Raw genomic sequence first — 22,761 nt, 5'->3', positions numbered from 1 at the left:
CCTGTGACAATGACAGGTTTGTGTCACTGTGTGAAGTCCCTGTCCTCAGAGAGCAGCACTGTGCTGACAGCCTGTCCACTCACAGCAGGGCAGGGGTGGGCATGGTGTCACAGGAGGGCTGCCCAGGGTTTTGCACAATCTGCTGGGGCACTATCAGTTAGATAAGCTGTGTGTCTTATGGTCGGGTCAGGATAACCTGGACAAAGTCAGCACAGACTGCAATACCAGTCAGGGACTAAGGATAATTAGTAGTTTTACCTACATAATAATAAATGTTGTCTTTCACTATGTTTATATACCTTAAAGTAGTTGTTTCTAAAGATACTTTCAAGGCATTCAGTTGGGGAAGTGAGAACAACAGAATGTGTGATGGTTTTGGTTCAGCGAAAACATCCATTGCCCTGACCCCAACCCCTCTCCCTCAAAGGTTTTGTTGGGTGGTTGATAAGAAGTTGATAACTCAACAAAATTCACTGCACCTGTTAATAATTCTTCTATAAAAGCCACAGGTTTCCCCCTGTGGACTTCAGTCACTTTTAACATGAAGGCACTCATCCTGGCCCTGGTGTTCGCCCTCGTAGGTAAGTGGAAGCTTTACCGTCACTGCCAAGCTTTGACAGCCACTGTGATCCTGAGCAAATTGCATCTCCTTGGGGCTTTCCAGGGATATTTACAGCTTCATTTGCTGAAGCCCTTTTATAGCTTCAGCTGTAAACAGTTAGATTTCTGTGCTAAGCTCAGCAGCAGGAGAAAAGCCAAGCAAGCAGCAGCTAGTGAGCAGGGCTGGCATGGGCTTGGTCTCCTGGGGGTGTGGGATGAGCCCCATTACTGGTGGTTTGCCAACCATTAGCACACTGACTTAATGAATAATACACGAAAGGATCTACAAAAATGTGTTTTTTCATGAACACTTCTATTTCCTTCCTCACAGAGGGCCAGAAACAGGACCTTGGTAAGTAGCTCCCCTGCCAGCCAGCAGTTCCCTTCCCTTGCTGCCTTCCCTTACAGCCTTGCCTTGCCCACTGCTTGCACCTGTTTTTTGGCAGTGCCAGCATCACCTTTCTTTGCTGAGCTGGCTCAAGTAACATCACAACAGTCATAGCCAAGGAGGTGTTTCTGATGTATTTTTTTTCCTAACAGAGCCTGTTTTTAATATGGGCAAGACCTACCTGTATAGCTATGAGACCATCATTTTTCATGAGTTCACTGACAGAAGTCTGGCCATGGCAGGAGTGAGGCTGACCAGCAAGGTGGAGATCAGCCGTGTGTCTCACAGTGACCACCTTCTGCAGGTAAATCACCATGGCCATGGGAACCCACCCACCCACCAATATCACGCAGTTAAAGATGCTTCATTCATACCTTCAGGCTGCCAAAATAAGTGACAAAAAGATGTAGAGCTCACACAAAATCTGTGCTCAGTTTCAGCCCAAGTGGTTTCCCTCAGGCAGTGATGATTCCCCAGTGAGGGCAGTGGGCATGGGCACTGAGCTCTGCACCCTGTACACCCAAGGCACAATGGGGAGACCCGAGGGCACTGCTGAAGGGTCTGCAGCTGCATCCAGAATGCTTCAAGTTTCTGGAACCTACAGAGAGCACCACAGGCTTGTTCACAGCCTGCTCCTCTGCAGGAAGGATCTGGAGCCGCTCCAGCTCTCCTGCCCTCAGTATCTGAGCCCCCTTGACTAAAGCTACCTCAGGTTCACCTCCATACAAAAATATGGCTGGCAGTTGCTTTAAAAAAATGTCCTTAACATAGTTTTACTAAGGTAATGCTAAGCTTGAGTATGAACATGAGCATTCTAGGATGAAATATCCATGCTTTTCAACCTGGTCCATAGCTTAAAAAAGCTCAGCACTGGAATTCAGACATCACATGGGAAAGACACAACTATCTCCATTACCTTTTGATATTCTTCACATAGGTATCAATTCAAATGTGAAGAATTCTAACGGTAATGCCTGTGTTTATCATGAGGAGATCAGATCTGGAAGCACTGTTAGTCAGCAAAAGGATAAAACCAAACAGCTTAGAATACTGGTATGGCATGAAAGACCACAGACTAGGGATTGAGAAGACAGAACATAGGGAAAAAGCTGTCAGAGTTGCCCTTAGCACTCACCCTAGGAGTTTTCTCAGTCCATAATCCTGCACATATATTAGTGAAACAGTGTGAAGGAATATCTATTGTCAAACTTTATACACTGATGCAATTGCAGGCTCTGTGTTACCTCACTGAAGCTGCTACAATGTTAGCAGTTTCAGACAACAGTCTTGAGTAGGATTTAATTTGAGAAAATGTGACAAGAGGCAAGCCACCCTTGCAGCATTGATTAAAAATGCCTAAAATAAAACAGAGCACTGAGCCCACACCTTTTCCCTCTATGGAGGAACATGTACTTTTATGTACGAGGGTGGGAGGTGTGTAAGTATAGGACTAGGTAGCTCTGTGCATGCAAGCACACACTTCCCACTAGGTTGCAGTCAAAGACTTGTTCACAAGCTTTACAGCCAGAGGAGCTAGGGATGTCAGCCACTTGCAAAGGTGTGAGCTCCTATGGTCACCTCTGCTCCTCCATCAGTTATGCCATGGCTTTGGTGCCTGGGGATATGCTGGACCTGGAGCAGCAACCAGAGTAGTCACTGTGCGTTAGAGCAGACAGCTTGGGCAATAATGGCTTGGCTGCCTTGCAGACTGAAGGGAGATCTCACTTGTCATCTGTGGGAAAGGAGTGAGTATCCTGTCTGTACCAATTGTTGGTAGCTGGTATTTTACTCACCCTACAAGCTTCATCAGACTTGCTGAACTTCTGAATTCTGCTCAAATAATCTTATTTTTCTGGCAGAAACCTTTCATGGAAGTTTGCATTTTCAAGGATGCTTCCTAGGCTCAGCACCTGAGTTGGAGTTGGAAACAGTTTCCTGCAATGTTGCACAAGTGACTTTTGGCTTGCCATGGATAAGAAGTGTCCAGTTTCTGCATTGTAACACTATTTCAAACTGATGGTGAACAGTATGATTATTTTCTTGTTTTTGTTCACAGATTCGATCGCCAAAGCTGGAGGAACACAACGGCTTCTTGTCCCTTGACCCCTTCATTCCATCTCCAAAGCTCTCAGAAACAATTGCTGCTTGTCTCAGCCAGACCTTTAAGTTTGAATACACTGAAGGAAGGGTTGGAAGCATTTTTGTCCCCGAGGACTGTCCCATCCTGTGCACTAACCTAGTGAGAGGAGTCCTGAACCTGCTGCAGATAACCATCAAAAAGTCCCAAAATGCGTATGAGCTACAGGAGGTTTGTTTTTCCATTCTGATTTTACTTTTATTTTCATTTTAGCATTAAAGAGTAAGTTATATGTCCCAGACTGTTCTCTTTGACCTTTTTATTGCTGTTTCAAGTGGGACATTCACTGCGTTTAACCAACACTTGCAGGCTGGGATTGAAGGAATCTGCCGTACCAGATACACTATCCAGGACGATAGCAAGAATAACCGTGCCACCATTTCCAAAAGCAAGGACCTGACAGACTGCCAGGATAAAGCTGTGAAGAACCTGGGAATGGCATACATCCGCCCCTGCCCTACCTGTCCCTTGGTATGAGTAGCACGGAGGCGCCACTGGCCTGCTCGGTGTGAGCCACTGCTCGGCACCCACATGATGTGATGCTCATGGGGGGTTTGGCTTCTCTGGGCTGGCCAGCCCATTCCTGTTTCTGAGTGGGTCTCTTTGCACTTGTAGAAAGCCAGAAACATTAAGGGCACAGTGACATTCACTTACAAGATGAAATATGACAACAGTGGGACATCGTTGACATCCGCCACGTCAGACCAGGTGTACCAGATCTCTCCTTTCAATGAACCCAACGGGGTGGCAGTCATGGAGGCAAGGTAGGCACTGTGCATGTCCTTACATTATCACAGCCAGGAGGACATGCCTAAGACTGTTTATATATTTACTGTTGATTTCTGAGATAAAAAGGATCATCTAGCCTGTGGCTGCCAAAGGACAAAACACCGTACAGCCCTTGGGACGCCCAGCCCAGGATGCCCAGATGTTTCAGGTGGCCTGTGACCTACTAATTAGACCACCCAAAACATCTGTCCAACCTCTCAGAGACTAAACTCTCACAAAGGCTTTCACAGTCATGTGACTTTTCCAGATAATCCTGAGCAGTAAATGCACGCTCCATTGGCAGTCCTGCTGGGTACCCCTCAGTCTGCTCCAATGCTGTACAAGCCCTCTGTGCACAGTGTGGTTACTGTCTACTGATGCATTTCTCTCTTTCCTTTGAAGACAAGAGCTGTCTTTGGTTGGCACTAAAAGGCCTCCTATCAGTGCACCAACATCTCAGCTGCAAAAACAGGGGAGTCTTCGTTATCATTTCTCAGAAGAGCTACTCCAGATGCCAATTCCTCTAATCAGGATTAAAACCCCAGATTTACAGGTATTAGAGGCTTATTTTCACACACTTTCACTATTTATAAGGTTAACAGGCCATCACATAATTACTTTAGACATGGATCCCTCCGTCTGTTTTTCCCACAGTTAACAGAGACATTGCGGCAATTAGTTCAGAATAACGAGAAAGGAGCCACTAAAGAAGCTTCAGCCAAGTTCTTACAAATGGTCCAGCTTTTTCGTGTAGCAACCCTCGATCAAATAGAGTCTTTGTGGCTGCAGTTTGTCAACGAACTCCCCTACAGGTAGGGGCCTTCAGCCAGAGTCTCTGATCAGAGGCACTCTGGGCAATGAGGATGATGAGTCCTCCTTCTCCTGGCAGGCCCTGGTTCCTGAGTGCCATCTGTGCTGCTGGAGCTACTGACACATTCAGATTCCTGAAGCAAAAAATCCATGACGAGAAGCTGAACATCTGGGAAGCAGCGGTGACTCTCCCTCTTGCTTTCCATTTTGTTACACCAAACAAACAAACCCTGGAAATTGCCTCAGTGAGTACAGATCATTCTTCCTTCTGTTTTCCCTCTCACTCCTTTTTAAAGGTGAATTCATAAGTGAAAGATACAACATATTTCCATCTGTATTTGTGAACTGCAGGTTATTTTAAAAAATGGGAAATGGTTCAGAAAATGTTCCAAAACACTTGTTGCCAAAAGTTTGCAATTATATTATATAGTAAACCACACAAACTATAAGAAAACTGCTGTCAATTAATTTTTTGTAGCTAAATGCCTAGCATTTGATTTAATTCCTGAAATTATTTAGAAACAGCAGAAATAAATTTTGTCTACTTCTTAAATACATTTATTGTGAAATACAGCTCTAATTACTAGAAACAGTAAAAAATAATACTTCTTCTTTCTGCAGACTTTTCTGACCTGTCCCCAAATCCAGAAAGTACTGATACATAGGATAATTGTTTACCTAGGATATGGTAGCATGGTGAATAAACACTGTGCTCAGGCTTTACTATGCCCAAATGAACTTCTTCAGGTATGTGACTCTTGTTTTTTATTCATAAAAGGGAAAAAAAAAATTAAAGTGTCTTTAATTTAACTCTCACAATAATGGCAATTAGGTAGCTCACTATCTGCGCACCTCACTCAGAGATGCAAAGACTGAATGAAACCCTGAGCTGATGCCTTTGAAAGATCAGGTTATAACAGTTCAGAATTTCAAAAGTAGTACTAGAGACCCACAGGGATAATGGATCCTGTAACCAGCCTGAAACTGAGTTAAGTTGTGACAAAACTTGGATTAAAGCAAAATAATTATGATTCTACTTTTACATTAGGTAGTGTGTACTTAAAAGATGTATTAAAAAGGCAGTAGAGTGTGAATATAAGCAAAGCTCTAGGTATAACTTCCTTGCAAGTTAGGTCTTGCAAGGAAACCCTGCTACACAACTGCATTTCACTGTCAGAAATATTCAGGACATTGTCCTTGGACTGTACAGCTCCAGCTCCTTGCTCAGCAGGACCACAGCACTGAGAAGGTCTTGCTGGTGTTTGACATTTGTTTAAATCTTCCAAAAAGAAATGAAATAAAGCCGGCCATCAGAATGGTAATTCCACCTCTCAGAACAGCAAAACTGTTCGAGTAAACTTGAAATTATTGTAGGAAGCAAAAAATATGCAAGTGCAATTTGGCAGAGGTGACCCTGGAAATGACTGAAATTTGCATCAGCTCAGCACTGCCTTCGAACTTGCAACAGACTCTTTGGTGCAGGCACCTACATGGGATTGTCTCCTACACTCAGGCTCAGGCACAATGCAAAATCAATTACAACACTGTCCAAGGAGAAAACCAAGTTTATTTGTGTGGTCTGTGTTTAGTATCCTGACAATGATGGTGAGATTTTTCCTGGGAGAAAAGTCTGAACATCTCAGTTCTGGGATTTGCATCAGTAATTGTTTTGCTTTATATGGCAATGCACATTTTTATGCATTATTACAAGATCATTACCTGGTAAAATTAACAACGTCTGCTCCATTTTCAGCCACTCCACGACCTTGCTACTGAAGCCACCAGCAAAGGTGATGCCAAAGAAATGTCCTTGGCCCTGAAAGCCATAGGAAATGCAGGAGAGCCATCCAGTATCAAACGCATCCTGAAGTTTTTGCCAACATTTTCCTCAGCTGCAGCTTCACTACCAAACAGAATTCATGCTGATGCTGTGTTGGCCTTAAGGAAAATTGCAAGAAAAGACCCTGCAAAAGTAACTGAAATTATTATTTAAACAAATGTCTTAAAGGATACGGGTTGGGTTGCTTAGTGATTCAGGAATAATAAAACCATCAGGTATTGTTAGCAACTCTGGACAAGTTTCTCAGTTACTGGTCTTCCTCTTGCTCATGCTATAAACTCCTGACATCATCCCATCCTTGCTGATATCCTGGGAAAGAGTTTGCTTTAGTCACTGTAATATTCAGCCTAATGGCTATTTCTTCCAGCCCTGTTCCCTGTGCAACCAGCAATATCATCATTTTCAGTGACAGGTCCCATGCCCTCATCTCTTGTTTAGGGTTCTATTCTCCATCCACTGCAGAGCACATATGCACTGTTCTGGAAACACTTCCCACCAGCAAGTTATGGGCTACTCAGAGGTTTTGTCTTCCTCCTGTAGGTAAGGGAGATCACCCTCCAGGTCTTCATGGACAGCACGCTTGCTCCGACTGTCCGAATGGCTGCTTGTGTTGTTCTCTTTGAAACAAAGCCTGCTCTTCCAACAGTATCAGCTCTGGCCAGCTCGCTGCTGACAGAGCCCAGCCTGCAAGTAGCCAGTTTTGCGTATTCACACATGAAGACTTTGGCAGCTAGCAAGATCCCACAGCTCTATAAACTGTAAGTAGAGGAAGAAGTACATTTTTAGTAGAAAACTGAGATCTTTTTATTGCAGTTTTCTAAGAATTTGGTCACAGTCGATTCTCTTCATATGATTTTAATTCTGTTGCTCAGGTCTGCTGCTTGCAACATTGCCATTAAACTCCTGGGCCCCAGACTTGACAGGCTGAGCTATCGCTACAGCAAGGTTATTCAGATCAGCGACTACTCCTGTGAGTACCTGCTGCCCTGTGCACTTCCTCAGCTTAGGTAGCCAAATGCCTCTATTGTGTCCTGTGATTTTCAACAAAAATCCAATAATGAACTGTGAGTTTAGTGCACTCTTGAAATAGGAAAAGCAGAACCTCCAAACACACAAAATTGCCTGAGACTATACCACAAATCTCTGTTACCTGCTGGGGAAAGAACCCCTTGCACATGGATTTAGGCCTTCTTCAGTCCCTGGGGTTGTGTTGATTCTGCCCTAGAATGAAGTCCTCCTCTTAAGGTTGCAAACTTGAGGACCTGTGGGACTGAATCCTGACAGAACCCTTTGTGATCTACTACAGCAGGTACCTGAGGTGGCTTATGTGCACCAGACGCCCTGGAGACCCTAATTTCTTCTGCTTTTTATTCCTGTGACAGCTCACTATCAGGCTGGTGCCATTTGGAGGGTCTATCTAATGAACAGTCCCAGCACCATGTTTCCATCTGATATTATCACAAAAGTAAGAGGATATTATGCAGACACTGCAACGGATATTATCGAAGTAAGTATTGCATTAAGGCAGGCAGCTTTTGGACTGTGATGTAGTGTTTAATTCCATTTCTGGCTGTGAGGGTGGATGTGGAAGGGAAAGTTTAGATAATGATTATGATTTTACTTAGGCTTCTTCTTTTATTTGGGCTTCTTGACACATACATTCATCAATGAGCACATCCAGTATAGGCATGTAAGTCTAGGAGCAGAGGAAAGCTTACACAGCAGAACATCCATCTGCCCACCTAAAGTCACGTGGGATCCAGGGTATTTTGCATAAGTACAGGGAAATTAAATTTCAGGCAGCAGTAAAGCCAGGGCAGCACAAAGCTCCATGTAACAGCATGCAGGAATTTAAACAGCTTCTTGGGCAAGCTTTGCAGCCTGGGCTGAGTTCTGCACTACCCTAAAATTATCCCTGCTGACTAATTTAAGGCTGGCTGGCTCAGCACGTCCTCAGCATCTGCAACCATAGCCTGCAGTCATCCACCAGGTAGACACGTCCTTATAACGCAATGGCTTCATGGAACAAGTATTTCGTGTGGCCCCAGTGAGTTAATCCCAGGCACAAGAGTTCTCCTGAGCTCTCTTGTACTTGGGCTGTGATGCCTGACTCTTTCCTACAGGTGGCTTTCCGGTCACAAAGCCTAACCAAGTTTATGAGGAAGCAGAACATTCCCTTTGCTGAGTATGACACGTACAAGACCCTGAAGGAGCTGGGTAAATCGGTACGTCTGGGCACCCTTCTGACCTGTCTGCAACAGAGAGCTCCTGAAGAGCACCAGGGTTGCATCACCCACCCACTGAGCCATCTCTTTGATGTTTCTGGAAGAAAGGAGTCCATCATCCTGTTTAGTCATACAAAGCTGTACTTACATTGTACTTACTCTCTCAACAGATGCCACCTTTTCACTCAACATGTGTCAGCTCTCAATGTATAGTACAAAAGATGAGGATGCTGCTAGGAGCCAATATGTTTTAAAGTGTAGGTGAGAACAACTCTAAGTGGTTGTTCTTCTCTTTTAAAATGATAATTGAATAAGGTTTTTCCTTCATCAGTCCTTGGGTGTCACCTACTACTTACAGTAGCAGAAATTAGCAAGCCCTTTAACCTCATCCTTGCATGGGGAAACGCTCTCGGAAATCAGCTGTGCAATATAAGAAAGGCCACATTACAAACCTGTAATATGTCTATTGGGTTTTTGGCTAAGGAACCACAGTTTTCATCCTTTAGACAGAATCTACTTTTTGTTAATACATTGCTCCATTTTAAGTGACATTTTCTGCTTCTTGCCTTTCTCCCCATCTCTCCTTAACACCACAGCTTCTGGGATGGAAAGAACTGCCACCTGAAGACCCCCTGGTATCTGCTTACATCAAAGTATTGGGTCAAGAGATTGCCTTTGTTGACATTGACAAAGATGCCATTCAACAGATGATGATGGTACTGACAAGGCTGTTGACTTTTTTGTCTGCAATACTGAATATTTTTTTCCTTTTGTGTCTCCTCTTACCTTTGTACCTAACCTATTCCTCTATTTCCAGAGTCTAACTGGATCATCAGACTGGCAGCCAGTGGTGAAAAAAGTGGTGGAAGAGGTCCAGAGAGGCATTTCAGGCCGATGGACCCTGCCAGTGCTGGTGGGTGAGGTGCGGCACATTGTCCCCACCGTTGCTGGCCTGCCACTGGAGCTGGGGCTGTGTGGGGCTATGGTGGCCCAGGCTGCGGCCGACGGTGAGCTTGGGGTGCCAAACTGAGCAGCTTAGCCACAACCACTGTGGCTCCAGACCCCCTGCTGAAATTAAATCCCTCTACAAACTTGAAAAACACCCCAGTAATGTCGAAACATTCATGACCAGCTGCCTCCAAAGGGTTTGAGAAGTAATTAGGATATTTCACCTGAGACATATTTGTATAACTGATTTGGATTAGCAACCTTTAAATAACTATGTAAACTATTTCAAAATGTAAAAGCACTGCCCTTGCACTAATTATTATGTTTATTGAAAGTATTGTATCCCCAAAATTCATTGTTTCCCTGTTCATATAATTTCTGTCTGTCTTTTCCAGTGGATGTAAAGATATCACCACCAGTATCTGACAATTTTAGACCATCACAGTTGTGGGAAATCAAGATGGATATTCATGCTGACATCAGGCCAAAGTAAAAATCACATATATATTTTCACATATACACACAAGTATTTATAGTTATAGGTACATTTGACATAGATACGTGGTGGCATGTAGCTATACAGGAATCTTACTTGTCCCAGATTTTGGACAAATGTGCTAGTCTAGAGCACAACAGTAATAATAATGATAATGGTAACAATTATGATAATAACAATAGCAGTGATAATATTTAAAAAATTGGCAGAATCTGAAGCTACAGGATTATGGAGTTATCTTGTCCTCAAGCAATGTACCAGTGACAATGCAGTCAGAAGCTCCACATTAGCTTTGTTTTTCAGACAAATCTCTTCACCTTTTCCAGTGGCATTTCACCTTTTTTCTTATCCTGTTGTGAGAAATCTCTTCATCCATCAGTAGTGGGTCTTACAATAAAAAGAACAGCATGAAAATATAATTTTGCATTTCAAAGTTTAATTTTTGCATATTAATATATAATTATGCCTGGGTTTATTTCCACTCTTTCAGAGCCTATTTTCATATGATTGCAATGATGGGGATTAATACACAGTATCTTCAGAGTGGTTTTGAATTTCATGCAGAGTTCAGTGCCAACAGTACAATGAAATTTGATACCAGGATAAATATGAAAGAGAAAAATTTGAAGATTGAAACCCTTCCCTGCCATCAAGAGGTTGAGCTTGCAGCTGTGAGGTACAGAAGAGCTTTTTTCATTTTTCTTGCTCTGTGCTACTGATTGTGAGTTCCCTGTTACAAAATCACCCTTGGCAGCCACATAAATCATAGTACTGTCTTTTTTGCACCAGCAAAGATGGGTAGAGTGAAATCAGAAGGTGTTACCTGTGTGCCATTTATCACCTCCACAGGAGTGAAGTTTATGCTATTTCGAGGAACATGGAAGAAGTAGATGCTGAAAAGAAATCCCATATTTTCCCCAAAGGAGAAATATCAAATATCTCTTATCAGCTACAGCAGTCAACAGAAGGATCTTCAAAGCCTGGTAGCTGGAAGGTAAGGAAGCCTCTTGCCACCTGTACTGCAGACAGGCAGAGAAGAGAGAGCTCCTCAGAAGGGCCGGGCACCCCTGACACAGGAGCTGGATGACCAGATCACAAACACAGGAATGGTGAAACTCAACAAGGGCCTGATATTTCCCAAACCAAGCCTAAAACCCAATGGGTTCACGACATGATCCTTCACAGTCCACTCACTTCATTGTATGCAGGCAGGGCTGCTTTGACAGCATGTCTTTCTATTTCTTTACAGTCATGGGAGGGTGTCTGAAATTCACATCCTTTGTACAATATCTCACTTTCTTCTGATTCAAAGTAATGCAAAAAATATGGCTCTTGGGCAGGATATAGATTTTTCTTCCTGAATCCTGAGATAATCCTGAGTGGATTGCAGAAGCACATTTTTCATGTGGTCTTCTGCTTCTGAGCCTGGTGTGGGAAGGCCACGCTGGCTTGCAGTAGAAGAGTTGGAAGCCTGAATGGGTGCAGAGGGACTGCCCCTCCAAAGAGCCCTGCAGGTTCTCATTGGGAAGTGTTTGTGAAGCACTGCCTGGGAAAGGGTAGGCAGGAGAGCTGTCCTCTTCCACAGAGCATTTTGCAGGAAACCCCACTGCTTCCAGTGCCTGGACCTCTAACTCTAAGCACTGCTTCCTTCTTTAAGAAGGACTATCATAATTCTCTTCATTAACTGGAGGAATAATTTTAAGAGCTGGGACTTTTTTTTTAAATGGAAAATGACTTTATCTGCCATATTTTCGTTTAATGCAGCAAAGCAGCATACCTAATGTGATATCCAAAGGATACCAGCAAGGTTCAGAAGAGGCACATCACAGCAGCGCAGGAAGATTTTACGCACGCAGATTCTGTAAAAAATTTGAAAGTCTGGGATGTTCTACTTGTCTCAGCCTTAAATCACATAATTCTGCTTTCTTAAGAAATACTTATCTGCATAAATTATATGGAGAATTTGAAGCCAAAATAATTTTAAAGCCAGGTACAGTCATAATAACGAGTTTTTTTATCAATCACTGTAAAAAATGCTCAAGCAGCAAAACCCTGGAACACTTTTGCCTTTAGTTCATACAGATGCTGATATTGACAAAATACAGCTGGAGGTCCAAGCAGGATCCAAAGCAACTTCAAAAATAATTGAGCTATCAAGCTCAGATTTAAAGGAAGAGGGAGCGACATCTCCCCATGAGGACATTCAAGCTAAACTGAAGAAGATTCTAGGCATTGAAAATGTGTTCACGGTAAGAGACTTCGAGCATCAGAGAGGGAAATATTTCTTATAATGAAGCCAAGGGTTTCCATTGTGGAAAACTGGCATGGGAAAGCTAAGGACTGGGCTGGGAGGAATGGGCCTGAGTGAGTTCTGGTACAGCTTCCACAGTGTGTGGGGACAGGAAATTCTATTTCCTTGGAAGCCTGTGGTGAGCATCTTGTCTGACAGCCAGTGAAATGTTACAGAACAAGCTATAAATTCATAATGCTTTCAACTGTTTTTGGAGGCTTCGAATAAAACACGGCGCCGCACAAAGCGGATTAACCGAGAGTATGGGACTGACACAGGCCTGTGGGCAGAGCACAGCACACCCCACCTCTCCAGTTCATCCTCCTCTTCTGCTGCTTCCTCTGCTGATGGCAGAGAGCCTGGAGATCATCACAGGAAAGATGAAATAAGACAATCTGGGAGGAAGCGTGGCAGCAAGAGCAGCAGCAGCAGGAGCAGCAGCGGGAGCTCTGCTAGCAGCAAAGCATGCAGCAGCAGCAGCCAAGAAGACCACTCTGGTGACAGACACTGCAGTGGGGACAGTGACTATTCCACCCAACAGGTAATTCACTCTGGCTGGACCTTTTTGTATTTCTTATTGGTTTTGTACATCAGAAAGCTGTGCTCATAGAGCATGGACCAAAGAAAGAGGAACCCTGGTTCTTTGAAGCATTTCAGATCAGAATTTTGACATTTCAGAATTTTTACCTGTAAAATGCTTTTAAAAATTTTTAGTTTGCCTTTTTTTTTTTCTTTTTCCCATACTCAGAACTGATTTTTTTAATGCATTTACCAAAAGTTAATTCTTTATTTTCTCTGAGGTCTTCTTATGTACTATCTATTTTCACAGGCAAATCCACCTGTTTACCAGCTCTTGTTTAAGCCAGCGGATGAACAGGTACATTTACTGCATATACTGGGAGCAGGGTGTACAACTAATCTTGCTGTCTTTGCTGCAATCAGATCCTTGTTTTCTGAGAGTAAAAATATAAATTAATTCTGCAACAACTTCCAGTGGTAGGCACCTGCTTCAAGGTGATTCTTTGTTTTTGCAGGACACAGGAGGGGAAATCCTGAACATCAGCATCAGCTCTTCTTCCTCAGCTAGTGATGAAGACATCTCTAGAGCCATGTCTCAGGTGAGTGTCTTAAACTGCAAGAAATCCAAACATTTACTTTGCATTTCCAGTTGTTGTATATTTATAACAAAATAGGAAAATTATGGTGATTTAGCATATTAGGTATACAGAAAGAAATTGAATTGTTTCTTATTTCTTAAAGGTGACCACTCAGATAGTCACTGAATGTAATTTAATATTCATTTAATACAGGTTATAATTTTAAATTAAATTGGAATGTATTGCTGTATAAATGAAATTTGTCTTGCTCAGTAAATAATTCACTATAAAAATCAGAACAATTTAGAAGTGCCAACCTGCTGGATCAGAGATATTTCAGGGATGTTTTCATTTTTTATCTTTCTGTAAAAGTTTAGGAGTTGCCTCTGCCACTCTTTTGTTCATTAGGTCCTCACTGCAGAGTCCTTCTGCTCTTGTTAGCAGAACTGTAAGAGGCCTTTGAAAAACCTTGAGTTTGCAGCAAGGCTCTAACTCTGAGAGCAATCCAGGTGTTTATTCAGGAGTGTCTGCATGGTACATAGTTAATGGTACTTGATCCTTCTATTAGAACTGAGGGAACTTGGAACAGATTTCAACAAAGAAAAATTTCACACATATCAGGCAATGACTTACATGCTTACAAAAAAATAACCCTAACTTTGCTGAGGCATCCCTTCTGCAGTAGCAGCTCCCAAGTTAGTGCAAGCAGATTGTGGAAAGAAGGCAACCAGATCGACCCTCTCCCCAACCATTTCCATGCAGCTTAAATTCACCTCTCTTGTTCATCTTTTCATCACTTTACAACTTCCCTGAACTCTTTCTCAGCCACAGCCTTGTTCTTTCCCCATTTCCCACCAAGCCCTCTCCAGCTCTGTCTCACCCAATCCTTTTGTGTGTGTCTGTCACTCGGACCTGGCAGCACAGGGAAGACCTGCTGCGCCACAGCAAATTCCACCTGCAGCTGTCCCCTGGCCAGGTGGGGACTCTGCCCACAGCTCAGGTAGGACACTCAGTCAGGCAGGTGCAGCTGCTGGACACAAGGGTCCACCAGCATTGAACAGGGCCACGTGCTGCTCCTCACGCAAGCACCACACTTTGGACTGCCCTGAACAGAACCCCCTGTAATACAAATTATCATGGTTTTAAACAGGTAGTCAAGCTAGTTTCATCAAAAAGGCTATTAATTTAATTGCAGTTTGGTAAGTGAGCAGTGCTGAGCTGGGCAGTATTGCTTCTTTATCCAGTACCATATCTCTTTTACTTGCATTGAAATTTCTTCACAAAAGAATTCCCAACACAGTCTTACTTGCATACGTCATGCCAGTGGTTTTACTATCATAATTCTAATGCCTTGTTTATATCTTTGGTCTCAATTTCATCTCTCCTCACTGAAGCCTAAATTCTTGGGAGACAGCAAGCCACCAATACTGGCTGCAGTTCTTCGTGCCATCCACAGAAACAAGCAGCCAACAGGATTGCAGCTTGTCCTGTACACTGATTCACAACCCAAGAGGTGGAGAATACAGATGTTTGGTTCAAGCATCACAGGACCAAGCAGATGGAAACTCTGTGCTGATGCTTCAGTAATAAATTACCAAAAAATATCAGTAAGTTAAAAATATCAATCAGCTCAAATATAAATTAAACATATTGATCTTACTATGTTTTATGCAAAAATTTATTTATTTCCCACTACTAGGGTTCTCTCAAATGGGGTAAAGATTGCCAGGATTACCAGGTTGCTACTCAGATTGCAACAGGGCAATTTGCTGCTTATCCAGCTATGCAGATGAAGCTGGAGTGGCTAAAAGTGCCTTCAATTATCCGAACAACTGCAAGATGGTGAGACTTCATTTTAGTTTTTGAAAAGTATATGTCAATGCTCAAAATAATTACAGGTTCAGTTCTGCAATTTCCAAGGTGGAAAAATTCCCCTTAATAAGTAGGATATTATAAAATCAGATTACATATGTTTGCTTTCTCTGTATTCATTCCTGCAAAGCATACTGCATTTTCATTTGCAAGAAAACCACTTGGGATGATGGGATTCACCTAATATATTGCAGATTTGTAATTTAAAGTGCCTGAATTAGGAGATTTGCCTTGTCATGCTTCCTGATTCATGGAGGCTCAGAGTAGAAGCCTGACCTGGGCTCTCTGAAGAAATCAGTCTCTTACTTGATTTCCTAATACAGACACTTGCCTCTGGCTTCTAAAGCAGGTGATGCAAACACTTCCTATAAGGCTTATGCACATTAAATAACAAACATTTTATGACATTTAACATAAGAAAACTGCACTTTCTTGATTCACTTCACATGTCTCCTTTTCCATGAAATATCTGTCGCATTCATTCATTGTATTCCTCTGCACATTTGCCTGCAGTAACATAAAGATCCATATTGAAGCCTATTTTTTTGGCATAGTGCTACTAAAATACAGACATGTACAACAACTCAGTTAACTAAATACACATACAACACAAGTTTTCACATTAAAGGCATACAGGTGATTTGATTAAAATCTACTGAAGAGGGTAACTTTTTACGTTTGATTGAATTACCCAAAGCTGTTATCTACTCTTATTAGAGGAGATTAAATCATCCAATTGACTCTCCTGGAACAAAGCCACAGAACTTATCTTTTCTTCTGCTCTGAGACTATGCCTTTTTATAAAGGAATATTTTCTGTATTCCTCTGTTTGAGTCCCAAGCTTGTTTGGAAACTCACTCATAGAGATCCCTCCATCAGCTTGTTGATGGTCTTAGTGGGCAACGGATCCTTATAGTTACCTCTGCAGGATTGACAGTCTGAATGTATATAAAACAAATTTGCCACACTTTTCTTCTCATATCATTCTCCCATCCAGTCTCTTGAGATCTTTTACGCCAATTAAAAAAAATTTGCCTTCCCCTCCTTCCATGTACAATATCACGTATCATCAAACCCTGATGCAAAACATGCCCTGATGCTAACACAAAATGCATATTGCTTAATGGGGTTATTTTAGTGTGAACAGATAATAACAATTTTTTTCAAAGATGGTTCATTTTAATAGCTTACTTCCTTTTTATTTTCAGGTTTTACTCATTTCTTCCAGGAGCTGCCTATCTGCTTGGGTTTTCCCAAAGGCAACAGCTTGGTCCCTCTCACCAAGCAACTTTGGTTATGGCTTTGACATCCCCAAGAACCTGTGATGTTGTCTTTAAGTTGCCAGAGGTAACAATTTCCAGAATCTTATCCTGAAGCAGTCAATACCTAGGAAATGGATGATTAAGGGCTTTTTTAGCCTGCTGATTTTTTTAAAAAAAACCAATCAAAACAATAAAGAAGCTGCCTCCACAAGACATTATATTCATGCAGTTGGTTTTGCTATGAAAATATCTCACAATGTATTTGTCTTTCTCATGTAACATGAAAGCATTTGAAATAAGAAAAAAAATCTTAGGTTAGAAAACAATCATCATGATTGATAGCATGTTAAAAAATAACCTATTAAAAAATCCCACTCCTCCCAAAATCTTTAGAAAGATGATAGGTTTTCCTGCATTCTGGAAAGGACAATAAAAGCAGGCTGTTGAGACAGCCAAACAGCAGCACTTGATGTATACACCCTTGAAAGAGGGTGCACATCTCAGGTAAGCAAACTGCTCAGCCTGAGAACAAATGTGATATATGGCTACCCAAAAAGCTGCAAATTGGTGACTATCCAAATTCATTTGTAGCACTGCTGTTCCATAGGTTGCAGATGTGTCACACTGTAGAATTATTTCATGCTGTAGACAGAGGACTTGATTTCTTTTTCACTCTGACTGAAATCCAGATGCTAATTTGGATTTCAGTCAGCATAGTTCTTTTGGAACATTAGAGGAAAATGCTACCTAATCTCTACACTGTACTTTGCATTTCTGTTCATGTTTGTTTCCTGCCTGATTTTCAGCTCACAATTTACGACACGGCCATCAGTCTCCCCCTGCCAGTCCCTTCACATCAGGCTACACCGATCTCAACATCACCATCCTCTGACTGGAAGGTCTTTTCCCAAGCAACACTTTCATTCATTGAAAGTTTTAAAGGTCAGCAAGTAACTATCTGCACAGACATTGATTGACTTTGTAAATTTTGTAAACATTATTTACACTATTTTTTAAAAAAATTATTTATTCACTTCAAAATCAGTTGGATGTCAGATAGAAACAAAACACCTCTATGAATTTCTGTGAGGCTGCAAAGATGTAAAGAAATGGGAGACATACTAGGAAGATTAAACATTCAGATCCATGTCAAATAGTGCTTTCAAATACATCCATTCACAAATGAATCCATTTCAGCTTCACTGCAAAAATCATTTGGTGAAGAAAATACAATACAAAATTTGTGAGATGAACATCTAAGTAACCTCTGATTTGGGATGCTCTGCTTGATTAGCACTGTTATCTTGAAGCTGAAACAGCTCCAAAAGTATACTCATTAATTTCAAATCCTGCAGTTTGAGTTTGAAGGGATTATTGTTTGATTAATGCTGTATTAAGAGCTAATCACATTATACTTACTTAGGGTAAGTTTTAAATTAAAAGCTTTATGTAATCCTGCAATAAGAAGTTACATTTTGCTTGGAATCAGTGGGATAATATCATACCATGCATTTTCATAAGGTGTCCCTGTCCACAACAAGGGGATTGGAATTAGATGATCTTTAAGGTTCCTTCTAACCTGAGCCATTCTATGATTCTATGGTATTTATTTGGTAAACACCAAAACTAATCTTTATTAATTACAGTTGTTGAAAAATGATTTCTAATCAGAGCTAGTAGGATTTTCAGCAAAATGCCATTACAGTGAAAAAAAGTCTAGTGTGGTATTTTTTCCATCCTAACTTCTAACTATTTCTAATCCTGGTTTATCAGCATTCCAGTGAACTTTCTAGTGTTAATGATATGTGAGTTGTTACCAACCTTTGTGAAATTCTTTTGACTACAACAAAGTTAGAAAAGCCAAAATGCCACAAACCAAGAGTTGCATCAGGACCAACTGTGAACAGAATTCATCTCACACAATGATTGAATCATGGAGGTGTTGTCCTGCTGCCTGGGAACTGGCAAAGTTTTACTTTTGAATTACTATAAATCTAAAATTTTGTTTGACAGAATTAATTCACTTCTACATCAGAACATGCAGAGGCAGAAGATTCTTTTTTTTTCTTTTAATTGCAAAATTGAAATAAAATAGCTGCCTAATATAAATTATAAAGTGCTTACTTTTTACTGGGCTTTTTTTTCAGGTCGTTGTACAGTTTTCCAAAATAAGATTACAACCTTCAATGGTGTTGAATTTAAGTATTCAATGCCTGCAAATTGCTACCATGTCTTGGTGCAGGACTGTAGTCCAGAGCTTAAATTCCTGGTGATGGTGAAAAGACCTGCAGAGTCTGCTGACCTTACAGCAATAAATGTCAGACTCGCCAGCCAGTAAGTAATTGAAAACTTAATAAAAAATAGATGCCAAGTTGAATATGCTATAAATGAAGAGCAAATGGGTAGGGCAGACTGGCACTAGCATTAGACTCACGCAGAAAGTACTGATGTCAATGGAATGATATCTCAAAGTGTCAGTGGGGTTTGGGACTTTTTCTTTGAAAAGTGCTTCTGAAATATATCTGAGGTTCACAGTAACCTAAAGTCATTATTGCCCCAAATTCTTCATTAATTTGTTAGAATTTAACTGTCTCATTTTAGTACTTAGTGATTAGGTAGACGCATAAACTATAAATCCAGAAGGAGCTTTTGTAATCATTAGTCTGGCTTTCTAGACTAAGCTAATAATTAGAACAAATTAGAACCCACACTCATTACAGCATGGTTGTTGAGAAGTGGACATAGCTAAAGAACCTATTACTTTTCCCAGATTAGAGGCACTCTCTTAGGACATCTGTTAGTTGGTACATAATGTTCTAATCTATTTGAAAATACTTTAAGACATACTTTGTTTCAGGCTAAATTGTATGGGATTATGCATACTAAAATCATTGTAGTGATTGTTCTTCAAAGCACATAAATAGACTTTGATCTATAAGGTTTCATTACAAGTAATTATTTATTTCTAAAAAAGTATGCTGAGCTGGGCCATAATGTTAGAGAAACTGAAGGAACCTAGTATTCCCTGCACCTGTTTCGTGGAAGAACACAAGGGTGCTTGTTCTATAGACTGTATCTTTTGTGATAAAGACATTCCTCATCACTGAATCATTCCTGATTGTTTCATACAATTGTATGGGTGTGCTTTTGATGTGCTTGAGCTTCACATTTCTTCATTAGAGCAAACGTGTTCTGAAGAAAATACTACAATACACAGACTGTTCAGGCTGTAAGAGAACTGCCCTAGGGAACCTAATCTTTCTTTGAAATGTAAAGCACCTTCAATGTATGTGAAGATAATAGCAATTAGGTTGTTGTGCAGCAAGGCTCCAGTAGCCTGGTGTCATCCTGCCTGAGCCCACTCAGAGACACGAGTACAGCCAAGGGAAGCTGTACAGGGAGCACTGCTGCTGGCATACTGTCCTGGGCCCCCTCAACCTTCCTCCTAAATGGTAGAAGGTGATTCATACCAGAAAGATATAAACATCCTGCAGTGATGCTTCTGCTGGAACAGGAAATTATAAGATGAGTAGGGAAAAGGAGAAGCGTTTGTTTACACTAATTTCCTTTATTTAAAGTGTAATTGACATGTATGTCTCCAATGGACTCATCCAGTTGAAGATTAATGGTGTCCAAGCCCCAAGAGATCTTCCATACACATCTAATTCTGGTAAGAGAGTCCTCTTTAGATTTTGTTTAATCTTTCCTGATCTTTTGAAGAAGGAGGGGACATGATCCTGCAAACGCCTCATAAGGTAAAGGTAATCCTAACTTGATAAGCAGTTAGGAGATTTTTAACATACCTCCATACAAGATTTTCTAGTGGGTGGCAAGAAAGAGGAGCAAAGAAAGAGATGCTGGTCCTGTGCACCTTCATACAGACCAAAAAATATAGGGCTGTGGTATGTTTTGCTGATTCCAGAGGCCTACAGAATGAGCATTTAGACGAGCCCAGTCACTGTCACCCATGTGAGTGGCTTCATCTTATCCCAGGGCAGGGAGAAGTAGTCTTCTTACTTCCCACCATCTCTTTTGAGATTCTCTAGGGTGTGCTTTATGTCCCCAGGAACTTAGCAAATGGTTCAGGGTGGACCCTAAAACAGTAACTTCATTCTAGAAAAGATCTCATTTTGCTTTTTTGTTGCAGCTGCAAGCATGCTGATCAGCAGTGAAAAGAAAGGACTGACACTAAAAGCCCCAGATTATGGCATAGATAAATTATATTATGATGGGCATAGACTTGAGGTAATTTTTAAGCTACTTTAAGTGGGTTTAGTTTTAGAAGAAAAGCATTTATGTGCAACTTTTCTGTATTTCCACAAAGATTCAAGCTGCTTTCTGGATGGCTGGAAAAACATGTGGAATTTGTGGAAAATATGATGCTGAGATTGACAGAGAATATCAAACTCCCAGTGGATATTTAGCTAAAGATGCTGTGAGTTTTGGTCACTCTTGGATCATCTCAGAAGACCCCTGTGCAGGAGGTACTAAGAGTCCAACATATATTAGTATCATAGCCTTCAACTAATTAATTAATCACATGAATAGGTGGTTTATATTAACTGTAGCACAGTCATCTTGCTTTTTGCTGTTTTTGTGATTAGTGGCCACAGACTAAAAGGAGGAAAAAAATCTGGTTTTCCTGAGTTTGGTAGTTTACTGCAAGTTCTAGTTTTGTGGGATTTTTTTAATCAACATCTTATTCATTGTGTAGTTACCTGGAATTTGTGTGTTCAACTTAAAACTCCTTAATTTGATAACTTAGTATGAAAAGGAGGTAGTTTAACTGTTGACAAAACTGATTTTATGTAATCTTTAATAGTTTCAGTCTTTATTTTCATTCTGTTATTTCCAGGCTTTTAATTTAGATTTAAAAAATCGTATCTAGCCCTGACTATCAAACTAGAGGGCATTTGAGGTGGGAAAAGCTTGTTTTAATTTCCTCAGGCTCAAGATTAACACAATCTGAAAACATCAGCCTGGGAATGATTGATTGTTCTTTCCATCCAGGTCCTACATAAAAAACAACATGAATTATTCGGTTATATTAGGGTACACTACACATTTTGTGTGGAACACAACCCTCTGGGCATGTGTTGGCCTTTCTGTAATGTATTCTTAGATCAAGCTTCCCTGGAGTGACTGGTTCAGGAAATCCTGGATCAAAGACTTAAGGGCTAAGCTACTCAGCCGTGGTAAGGCAGATGTGATGTTGCTCACAGTGCAGACGAGGGTATATAGATATGTAGGAGCCACTGCTGCCCCCAAATGAAGTGCTGTCTTAGTTTAAGTAAAGTTGAGTGTCAGCTGATCAAGGTTTTCACATGTACCTTTTCGGGTTTGGACATCAGTGTCCCACCTAGATCCCATCTGCAAGCCTCTGTCCTTGCAACTGTGCTCCACGTGCCTCATTTTCTCACAGCCTTTGACAAAACTTCTGAGCCTTTGACAAAAAAATGATTCACTTCAACCAGATTAACTTCATCTAGCTTGTGTCACGCTGTTCATCCATTGCTTTTAGTATTTGCTAATTCTACTAATTAAGTGCAGAAAGTTATTTATCTAAACTGTGCACACTTTAAGAGGGTTCATGTTTTGTAGCTTGTAAGCTGCAGCACCAACTTGTCAAAAGTGAGAAGCCAGTTTCATTTGAGAAGACAGCAGCAAAATGCTTCTCTGTGGAGCCAGTCCTTCGCTGTGTAAAAGGCTGTTCAGCAACCGAGACCGTTCCCGTGTCCGTGGGCTTCCACTGCGTTCCAGCCGGTGAGTCTGGTGACCCGGTGCACCACACGACCAGTCAGTATGTGTGACTGGGATTCTACGAAAAACCGTGAAGGGCACCGTAGTAGCACAGGAGTACTCCCATGTATAACCAACCCCGTTCTCCTCTCTCCTTCAGACTCCGCTCTCAGCCTGGACGGGCAGCCTAGGCTGGACCAGAAATCCGAGGATGTCGTGAGCTCAGTGTCCGCTCACACAGCGTGTTCCTGCCGTCTGCAGGCGTGCCCGGCCTGAGCCCCGCACGGCC

General features: G+C 41.5%; 1 protein-coding gene across 1 annotated transcript; it reads left to right on the top strand.

Annotated features, from left to right (window-relative positions):
* Nucleotides 1-541: 541 nt before the first annotated feature.
* Nucleotides 542-22,748, top strand: LOC136365226 (vitellogenin-2-like). The gene is made up of 35 exons (XM_066325563.1): nucleotides 542-581; nucleotides 932-952; nucleotides 1,141-1,292; nucleotides 3,045-3,296; nucleotides 3,435-3,596; nucleotides 3,741-3,889; nucleotides 4,296-4,446; nucleotides 4,548-4,705; nucleotides 4,783-4,948; nucleotides 5,325-5,450; nucleotides 6,457-6,675; nucleotides 7,084-7,301; nucleotides 7,416-7,513; nucleotides 7,926-8,050; nucleotides 8,667-8,768; nucleotides 9,365-9,484; nucleotides 9,586-9,775; nucleotides 10,112-10,205; nucleotides 10,703-10,888; nucleotides 11,062-11,206; nucleotides 11,977-12,202; nucleotides 12,286-12,461; nucleotides 12,720-13,043; nucleotides 13,332-13,379; nucleotides 13,537-13,620; nucleotides 14,994-15,206; nucleotides 15,299-15,441; nucleotides 16,680-16,818; nucleotides 17,540-17,675; nucleotides 18,881-19,067; nucleotides 20,312-20,403; nucleotides 20,881-20,978; nucleotides 21,058-21,217; nucleotides 22,335-22,496; nucleotides 22,633-22,748. The coding sequence occupies exons 1-35, from the start codon at nucleotides 542-544 to the stop codon at nucleotides 22,746-22,748; spliced, it is 5,178 nt and encodes a 1,725-aa protein (XP_066181660.1).
* Nucleotides 22,749-22,761: the final 13 nt, after the last annotated feature.

The sequence above is a fragment of the Sylvia atricapilla genome, chromosome 9 (genome assembly GCF_009819655.1).
Source record: "Sylvia atricapilla isolate bSylAtr1 chromosome 9, bSylAtr1.pri, whole genome shotgun sequence".
NCBI classification, from domain to species: domain Eukaryota; kingdom Metazoa; phylum Chordata; class Aves; order Passeriformes; family Sylviidae; genus Sylvia; species Sylvia atricapilla.
This window is presented reverse-complemented; position numbering and strand designations above follow the sequence as displayed.